The following is a 9,869-nucleotide window of genomic DNA, read 5'->3' on the forward strand; positions in this document are numbered from 1 at the left end:
CAGAATGCCTTGGCCTGCTTACTCTGCTGAGACAAAATGCTTTAGGCTAGGTCGCATAAAACAGTAGAAATGTATCCCTTGCTAGAAAGTTCAAATATGGGCATTAGAAAATTGTGTTCCCTTTGAAAAGTTAATTTCTGTTCTACAGCTATTTTCTTCTAGTTTCCTCAGCTGGGACAGGGAATACAACAGATATTATGGAACACGAATCCCTGGGTTTGGTTCCCAACACTACACGTGTGCACACACACACAGTTTGGGGAGAGAGGTGGAGAGGACAAACACACAGATAGAAGCACATGGGCTTGGAGGATTTCTTCTTTCTTGAAACAAGGTCTCCCTTCTATAATTCAGGCTGGCTTCGTGCTAGCTATCCTTTTCTGCCTTAGCCTCTCAAGTGATGAGATTACAGGTGTGTACCACGTGCTTGACTTTTCTCAGGTCTTTTTTATAGGGACCTTCATCTTATGAACAAGGATCTCTTTATACACAGCGACATTTGCTCATCTCTCCAAAAGCTGCTTCCATCCTCCTCAGTAGAACCTTTAAGGGGAAAGGAAAAAAATATGATCAAATAAATATAACTCGTATTTATTTTATCAGATGAGTTCGTATTTTTACTTTCAGCCCACGGACTGGGATTATGAATGCCAAGGAAGTTTGGGGGACATCTGAGACAATCATGGAGCCGCTGAGACCAACCACAGTCTTGAATCAGGCATGTATCATTTCGTTTCCCACAAAGAACGACTGTTCCTCCTCACAGTCCAGGTGTCCGTCTCCTCCCGTGCCTTTCTTAGTGGTTATCAGATTGACAACATGAAATAGTGTACGGTGAATCTGCCTCTTCCTTCCACAGGTAACCAAGCTTAAATTAGAAGAACATCTAGTGCCAGGGCCACTTGTCACTGGACTCATACATAAAGAAGAGAACATTGCTTTTATACGTGGTAGAAAATCATGGGATTAAATCTGTAAGTTAATGTTTCCATCAATAACCGAGGGAGCCTAGTACTTGCATTTAACACATGAAAATGTATATATTTAAGAGGTACTTAAGTTTTCCCTGATATTGATCACTAGGTTTACATTGTGTTTCTGGTCAAGGATGCCCTTAAAATACAAACAAAAATTTATTTCAATACACATAGGATTCATTCATTCAGTGTATTGAAAACAAGAAGAGAAGGGTCCATGTTTACTCTTTACATATCTCATTCTATACCCTGGTAACTTCAGCCGAGTTTCATGCCAGATGATTTTGTTTTTTAAAGGTTCCTTTCCTGGCCAGGACGTTGGAGTTCTCCCTCTAATGTTGAAACCTAATCTTCAGTTCAAAGCACTGACAGCCTTGAGCTCATGAGAAATCTTACAAATGGCTTCCCTGGTAGTCTTTTAGAAAGTGGTTGGCTGGGGACAGAAATCTGGCTTCTGAGTAGGGAACAGTTGTTCTTTGTGGGAAACCAAGTGGTCTGGGTTTACCTCAGATCTGTGAATCATGTTTTCCTAGCATGTCTTAAAGGCTTTCCTGACCTTCACAATCCCATTTCATCATCACAAGTCAAGATATAACTTTGTATGATGACCTGAAGGAATGCTACTTTAATCTTTTCTCTTTTCCTACAAAAGCAGTCCTTAAAAGTTTTTTGGATATCATGGGAGCAGCTCATGGAGAGGTAACCAGTGACTAAGGATAAAGAGCCCCCCTGTTCATCAGAGGCCTAGAGTTTGTTTATGAAGGCGTCTATTTCTTGACAGAAATTAAAATAAATATGCTGGCTTTTTAAAAATAGTATATCTGCACAAAAGGAAGTTCAGCATAAATTTTAGCTCATTGAGCAAGACATGGTATTTGCTAATTTACCCTATCTGTCCCATAGTGCCCTAAGGGGTTAAGTAAACAGTTAACATCACTATTTTTGCTAGACAACTGGTTTTTCTCCTAGCAAATGTCTACATTTCTTCTGAATTATCTTTTAAAGAGTTTAAGGAGATCTTTATCCCTTTAAGAGTTTCATGGTTTTCCCTGCTTTGTTCTTTCCCAAGCCTGGCTGTCTCGTGAGAACCAGCCAGCCTAATGTTGGCCACATAACCAATATGCCTATTGAGTCACAGTACCATTCCAGCCTGAGACAAGAATCTTTTAATAGTGGTCATCTCTGTGAGGGATGAGAGTCGAACATTCAAATGTGACACCTGCAATTAGAAAGATCTCTGGTCTTGCCACAGCTATTTTAAAGATGAGGTAATTTGGGGAGTGTTGAAAAAGCAGCATTTATTTAAAACTTTCCATTGCAGTTAATGTATGCCCCAGTAGGTTCATTGTGTTCTGTCAAAGAAACTTGCTGTCTGACCTTAGAGTCTTAAAGGGTTGATGTGACAGTTTATGTATTCATTCGTACTTGGTATGAACCAAGGACCTTAAGTGTATTAGGCTGGCACTTTACCATCTAGCATGGTTTTAAGCACATAAAATGTGCAGGGGGTAGAACCAAGAACCTTAGCATGCTAGGCCAGCGCTCTGTTTCTGAGTTACACTCCTTTCTCCTCTCTACTTCTTGTAACTTCACTGCCCCTTGACATCACCTTCCTGGGATCCAAATGGCTTTGAACAAAAGAGGAAAGCCAGTGATTTAAGGAGTCGAGTTTCATTTCAGAGCAGCACCGCGCTTACATTAGGCAAGGTGCGAAAGGGCTCCTGCCAGGTAAAGTACCGGAAAGTTACAAGTTGGGTTATTTTTTAACCGGCGTCCTACAAAACCGACGCCGTGTAGGTGTCTCACTCGCTAACTCGGAAAAGAACTCCAGGTTCTTTTGCTCGGGGAGAGTTAGCAGGCAGAGAATCTGGCAGCCGTTCAACGACCCCGCCCTCGGAGTCCCAGGGGGGCTTCTTCTGGAGAGTGCGATTGTCTAGGGCGGAGGCGCGGCAGGGCTGGAAGGGAGCGGGGCGAACCCCGAAAGCACCCTCCGAAGCCGCGCGGCTCCCAGCACGTGGAAACTTCCCTGGCGGCGAGCAGGGCGGGAGGGGGCGGCGGTTCCCCTCGGTGCTGAGAGCACCGCGCGCGCAAGGATCGGGGCGCGCGGCGGGCGCGGCGGCCGCCGCCTCCTCCCGTCCCCGCCTCCGCGGCGCAGCCTCCTCCCTCCGCCCGGCTCGGCCTCCGGCTCCCTCCCCTCGTGGCAGGCTCCGGCGGCGGCGGCTGCGGCGGACCGGGAGGGCGTGCGCCGGCTGAGAGGTGTGGGCGACGAGGGTAGGGAAGTTTCAAGTGGAAGGTCGTCCGCCGGCCGGCGCGTCCCCTCACTCTCCTCCCGCAGCATCATGGCGGAGCCGAGCGGCTCGCCAGTGCACGTCCAGCTTCCCCAGCAGGCGGCCCCGGTGACAGCGGCGGCGGCGGCCCCGGCGGCCGCGACATCAGCACCGGCCCCGGCCCCGGCCCCGGCGGCTCCCGCAGCCCCGGCCCCGGCTCCAGCTGCGACTCCAGCCCCGGCCCCGGCAGCTCAGGCGGTCGGCTGGCCCATCTGCAGGGACGCGTACGAGCTCCAGGAGGTTATCGGTCAGTGCGGAGGGTGCTGCGGGGCCGGTCCAGGCCGGGCGCCGACACTGGGCGGGAGTGGGTGCGGGATGCGGTTCTGCCTGCCTGCCTGCACGCCCAGGGGCAGAGCGGCCGGCTTCGGGGCCTACCGGCTTCAACAGTTATTTTTATTGTCTTTTTTAATTTTTAATTTGTCCCTTCCTTCCCTGAGCGCGGCTGCTGCAGGAGGTGGCGCGGCGGATGTGACTCGCACTGCAGACGAGCTGCAGGCTGCAAACTTTTATCTCCCGGATCGCCGGGGCGGCGGAGCTGGAACCCAGTAACGCCGCATCCTCCTCCCCCATCTCAAGCCCTGGGGCGGCAGCTCGTGGCCGGTGACCACGCGGATGGGCTGCCGGGGCGGGGTGGGGATGCGGGGGCGCCGCCCTGGGCTTCCGCGCCCCCGCGCCGCGCCGGGTGAAGCGCGTCCTGGGAGACCCTGCGGTCGCAGCCGCGCCTCTGCCTCCTGCCGTGACCTCTCGGTGGGTAGCCCAGCCACGTAGTAGTGGCAGAGGCCCAGGCGCCTGCCCAGACCAGGGAGGATGCTGGCCTTCTTCTGACAGCCGCCGCTAGCTCGCCCTGCAACCCGGCTCTGCGCGCGGTGCGCCCGGGTACCTGCCTCCCTCCTTGCGGGCGCGCCGCCTGCTGCCAGCCCCGGGGCCGGTGAGCGGGCGCGCTGGCCTCCTGCCCTGCGCCGGGCGGATCTGCTCGGTTGAAACTCGAGGCTGTCCATGATCCACGCCCAGCCTTTCGGTGTCTCTTAGGCAGCTCACTAATATCATCTTATCTTACATTTTTAAATACCTGGCAGAGTCGGAAGGCAAGAAGCCCGCGTTACTTTTCTTTGAGCCAAGCACGTGAAGGGCCAGGATATTTGTGGTGTCCTCTAGCATAGAACCTTACCTAAAGGTTCATTGAGCTAAAAGTTTTGTCCGTGAGCGATGCTGCCAAGCAAACTGAGCCCCATCGTGTAACCTCATGAACTCTGGATTGGGATGTTGCTGGCCCATAGTCTTAATATTTAAAGATGCAAAGAAAAAAATATCCACGTTATCTTTTTCTTTCATTTAAAAAGATTTCCCTATTTCCCCTTTGAACAATTATAATTAATATAATTTCACTAGGCACTCCAAGGAACCCCTTTTATGTCATGTGTGAATGAGACTGCATATATATACATACATGTATGTGTGTATGTATACATATATGATAGGCAGAAGTGTGTGTATGTGTAGTAATTGGGTACTCTAGTATGCAAAGACTGTGTATAGTCTTTATAGACATTTGTAGACAAAATTCTAGTGTCTTTGATAACTTTTACCTACAAACTCTTCAGGGATGAATCTCCAGGTTACTGTCAGCATTTAATAACTCGAAGAGCTTTCAAAGCCCAGACTTCTCAGTGAAAACTATTTTAGTCTGGCATATAAGGCTCTTCACTCTGAACTTCTTTTCTGTTCCCTGAGTTCTTACATTCTCACAGTGATTGCTGATTGCTGTCTTTGCAGGCTCTTCCCTTTGAAGGTCCACCATGCGCACACTCACAATGGACACACATACACAAACGCATACATATATACATACATACATACATACATAATACATGTATATTAATATTGAAGACTGAACCAGGGCTATTTCCTAGGGACCTTTGCCTAGCCAGCCTTGCTCAGCTTCCAAGGCCACAGTGAGTATTTTCTGAGAAGCTTGTGCTTCTCTCTGGACATAGGTTGGTGTCTCCTTCTGACCCCTTCTTTATATACTTTGCAGTCCCTAACCTCATAGGTACTGATTGCTCATCAAGGTCTTAGGGCCTACTAGGTTCTGTGAATGCGTTGGCAATGCAGATGATCAAATCATGTTCTTACCCTTAGGAAGGAATGATCCTACAGGATGTGCTGAGTGAGTGCTCAGAGGTGGAGGGAAGCAGATACCCTGCAGGGGGGAGACTGACTGCACAGGGTTTTGAAGTCTGAATAAGAGCTTGTAAGGTGCTTAATTATTCCTGTTGCTGCCGTCCCTAAGCAACTCTGAATTGTGTTGGTTGCTGTCTTCCACCACACAGTTTTCCTTAGGATCCAGAATAATTTACATACAACCAGTTTATATTCTTAGGTTGTTAATCATCAGAGTTAAAATGTAAGCCTTGACTTTGGGAACAATATTTTGAGTTGGCCTCTTTTGTGAGTTAAGGAATACGATCTTTTTAGCTTAAGTGGAATTAATTACAAGGCCTTCTCTGCTTGTGGTAATAATGTTAATTATGGTTGGTTGATTTTTAGTGAAGAAGAAAGAAAAGGGAGTGTTTACCTGGGGGATTCAAGAAAAGAGAGACATGCTTAGTTCATCCTGGTTTTACACATTGTTCAGCTTTTCTATGATTTATTTATCTCATATTTTCCCATCCTATGAGATGGGTATTTGGAAATCCTTATTATTAACAAATGGCTAGAATAGGGTTTCACAAGAGCTTCGCGGTTCCATTTAGCCGTTCATGCTAGTTGAGGGATTCAGAGCAAATTCCTGGTTGAGCACTTTGCCTTAAACGTTATATTCCAGAAGTTAGCAGTACAAATACTAAACCAGTTTGAAAGTCAATGCCAGTCAACAGCCCGTGCCTCTCCCCGCCATACAGCAGGTGTCCTATAATGTGATTCCAGCAGTGCAAACCACAACCAGCAGGAGGCTCAGATGTGCCAGAGCCTCAAGCCTGGGGAGGCAGGGCACTTCAACTTCCAGCGTGGCACAAAGCACAAGCACCTTTTCTTCTGTTTCCTTCTGGGTACAGGACAGGGCCTCCGGATTAGGACAGGCTAAGTTTTCTAAAATCCAAACAGACCAGGTCCAGGTATTTGAGTTTTTCTGTTTTAGGAAAACAAACACAGGATTTTCCGAGTCTAAAAATAAAGTTTGTGTTTGTGGAGCTGCTGTTCTGTTGTAAAAGCAACAGAGAAACTCTCTAATGCTATTAGGAGTAATCTGGTTCAGAAGTTCAGGCATGACCTAGAAATAATGTCAGGTCTGTCGGACGGAGCTGTATAATCAAACAGGGGCGACACGTGGGATTATTGAGTTCCTGTGTTCAGAACATTTCAGATGTTGCAGGGTTCTGTACAAACAACTGTTTGGAGAATTTCAGATCTCTTCATGATCTCTAGTTTTTTTCATCTGACCTCGCCCTCGGAGTCCTTCTGCAGAAGCATGAAGGGCACCTGAACTATGCCAGTTGAAAACTGAGTTTGTTGGCAGTATTAATAGGATCTCCTTGACTCTTTAAACAAAGAATAAAAGATGAGTTATGTAAACATTGACTCGGGCATCTGTAATAGAATGGACAACCTCTGTGAACTTCTCTCCTTGAACGATGTCTATCTTGGCAGTATCAGTTTCCGAATTTGAATCAGGTAATTCCAGAAGTCCTCTTATCTCCCCTCATTTTCCACCTAAAAACAATAAATAGACCCACTGCTTCTGAATGTTTGATTGTTTTCTTCTTTTTCCTTCAGGAAAAGCCTTGATGTATTTTTTGTGTTTGATTTCTCCGTGTTGCCTGATGTTTTCTTTTCCCCCATGGTGGTCATTTGGAATGATCTGAAAGGAACACTTATCTGCTGTCTTAGGCAACCGAAAACAACTAGACTGGTTTGAAGAGGGTTCCTCTGCTCATTCCGTTGTCTCTCCTGAGGCTCCACTTATCTGCCAAGGTCCACAAGCCTTTTCAAAGACCCAAGTAACAGGGCTGGTGGTCACTTGAAGGAGCATCAACCTCTCCCAAATTGAGATCTGCAAACAGACTAGGGCGCTCTCAGAGCTTCTGGGAAGGTCCAGGGTCTGTGGATTAGCACTTGGGTTGTAACAGCCTAGAGGTAGTTTGAGGACAGTGAGTTGTTAGCTGTGCTGGCCAGTCCTTGGGGGAGCTGAGGCTCTGGATCTCCTGTTCTTTATGATGTTTTCCTTTGACTTCAATTAGTTTCTTTCTCCCATGTCCTTCCTTCCTCCCCCCTTCTGTTTTTTCCTCCTTCCCTCCCTCTCTCCCTCCTCCCTCTTCCCTTTCTTCCTGTAATAGAGTTCTGAGATAACTAGAAGATAGGGCTTAGATTTTTAGCTGCCTAACTTTTGAAAATACGAAGAGGAAAAGAAGCACACAATGGCTCACTTTGTGAACACTGTGGTCAGTTATACATAGACATTTTGCCACTTTAGCCTGTGGAGTGTGTATGTGGCCTGCTAGAGTGGCACTCTGTCTATGAGGTTCAGCTCCAGCCTTTAGCCATTTTTTTTTTAACTGTGCAGTTCAGTGGCGTTGACTATATTCCCAACAAGCCTGTTCTTTTTAGTCTGCCAGTGAAATTGATGGGTGGGAAAAATCTGAAGGTTAAAAGGAACTTCTAGAAGACAGACTGCTATCTTTGCTTTTTTTATGTTATATTTGATTCATGACCAATAATGTGCACCCTCCCCTTCCTCCCTCCTGCCTTGACTCTTACGGCTTATCTTACAGTACATTGGGATGGTGTTTAAAAATAAATGTCAGCCGTGATGACTCCAGAGTCAGAAACTGTGGTCTGTTTGTTTGCTGTCCTGCTCTGGTTATCTCTGGTAGTTGTGACCAACTACTTTTGAGTTGTGAGTAATTTGTTAGAATTTGTTCTAACAAATTACTTAGATGTGTTTACACTCAGTTTCCACATTGGTAGCCCAAGCAAAATAGGTTTGTGAACGTGTAAAACACTTGGAACAGTGCTTGGCATGGGGCACACTCAATTAGTCTTAGCCGTAACTTCTGTAAACCTCGCTTGCTGATCTGATTCAAGTTATCAGGACAGAACACAGCCCTGGCTTTTCAGGCCTTTGAAGTGGCTTCAAGAGTTTACTCTGCTTGGTTTTTGCCAAAGGGGAGTGCAGAGGGGGGTGAGGTTACCCTCAGACTTCCTTTCGGGAGTCATCTGGAAGGTGGCATGAAAGGGAAGTCAGAAGCCCAGGTAGGCCTGCTTCACCTAGGCTTAGGCAACCCCACAGCCTGGATACTTCATGGAGGAAGCTGGAGAGACCTGTAGCGCTCCAGGTGGCGATTTGGACAGCTCAGGGGTTTAGGTGCCAGATGGCTCTTTGACAAGAAGTGAGAACATCCTGTGGGAAGGTTGCCTGGAGGAACAGCCCATAATGGAAGAGCTCTGAGAGCAACCTGCTCTTGCTGCACTTTTCTTCCACCTCAGAGTTGGCCTTTGGTGGCTGCCATGCTGTCAGGAAATGCTGCTGACTGGGAGAACCGGGCCCTTTATTCTAAGATAAAGTCATCTCTGCTGTTCCCTTCCTTCCCTCAGATCATTCTCATCTTTTTCCTCTTTGTGGTGCTGGAGGTTGCACCCTGGGCCTGCCTCATGTATGTATGGCAGGTTCTTCACAACTGATCTATAATCCTGTTCCTCTTAACCTTTGTTTTGTGGTGTGAGTGTTTTTAAAACTCTTAGAAACTTAAGTGGTCTAGGCTGCTCTTGAGCTTACGAGGTAGCTGAGGATGGCTTTGAACTACCAAGTCTTCTGCTCCTGCTTTCCAAGAGCTGGGATTCCAGGCTGGCCCACATGTTCAGCTTTTCTTGTCTTTCCTGTACCTTCTCCTCTCCCTGCCCCTTTATCTCCGTCCCTGTGTTCACAGCAAAGCTGATTGGAGGAGCCACCCACTTACTCTTTGCCTACTGTAATCTGGCTTCTGGTCTGTCTCAAAAATTCTGATCTCTAAAATTGCCTTTGTCCATCTGTGGAAGAAGCCTTGGGCACTTCCTCTGCAGGCAAGTCCAGCCGTGTCCAGGCAATCTGGAACGGCCATGACCTAGGCTTCCATTTCTGCCTCATGTACGTGGTATTTTCTGTTACCCTGTCTGCTGCTACTCCACTGTCTGCATCTCCATGGCTGACTCCGAAGTGCAAAGACCTTCCCTTACTTTGAACTAGTATTTAGATGACTTCTCTTCTTTAGTGGCAGCAGGGATCATGCCCAGAGCCTGTCACTTCTCAGGCAAGAGTCCATCTCCAGCTACACCTCCCAGTTCCCGTGGAACTTAATATTTCATCATTCTTGCTCTTGTTCCACTTCCATTTGAAAACTCCCAAGTGCAAAACATGCTGATTATGCTACTTTTCTGCCCTAACAAGACTCCCATATCTGAGCCTCGTTTTGTATATGTGCACGCGTGCAGAAATATATACACACACACACACACACACACACATATATATATTATACATGGTGTTCTATATAGATATATATTATATAAGGATATAATATTTAACTATTTTATA

At 47.1% G+C, this 9,869-nt stretch overlaps 1 protein-coding gene across 1 annotated transcript in view; it reads left to right on the plus strand.

Moving 5' to 3' along the window:
- Positions 1 to 2,914: 2,914 nt before the first annotated feature.
- The window catches only part of Stk39 (serine/threonine kinase 39), a 266,502-nt gene continuing 259,547 nt past the window's right edge, over positions 2,915 to 9,869 (plus strand). Inside the window, exon 1 of the mRNA XM_028762995.1 lies at positions 2,915 to 3,551. Coding sequence (XP_028618828.1) covers positions 3,317 to 3,551 — 235 coding nt within the window. The 5' untranslated portion in view covers positions 2,915 to 3,316. The remainder of the gene's footprint in view (positions 3,552 to 9,869) is intronic.

The sequence above is a fragment of the Grammomys surdaster genome, unplaced genomic scaffold (genome assembly GCF_004785775.1).
Source record: "Grammomys surdaster isolate TR1022 unplaced genomic scaffold, NIH_TR_1.0 136, whole genome shotgun sequence".
NCBI lineage: Eukaryota > Metazoa > Chordata > Mammalia > Rodentia > Muridae > Grammomys > Grammomys surdaster.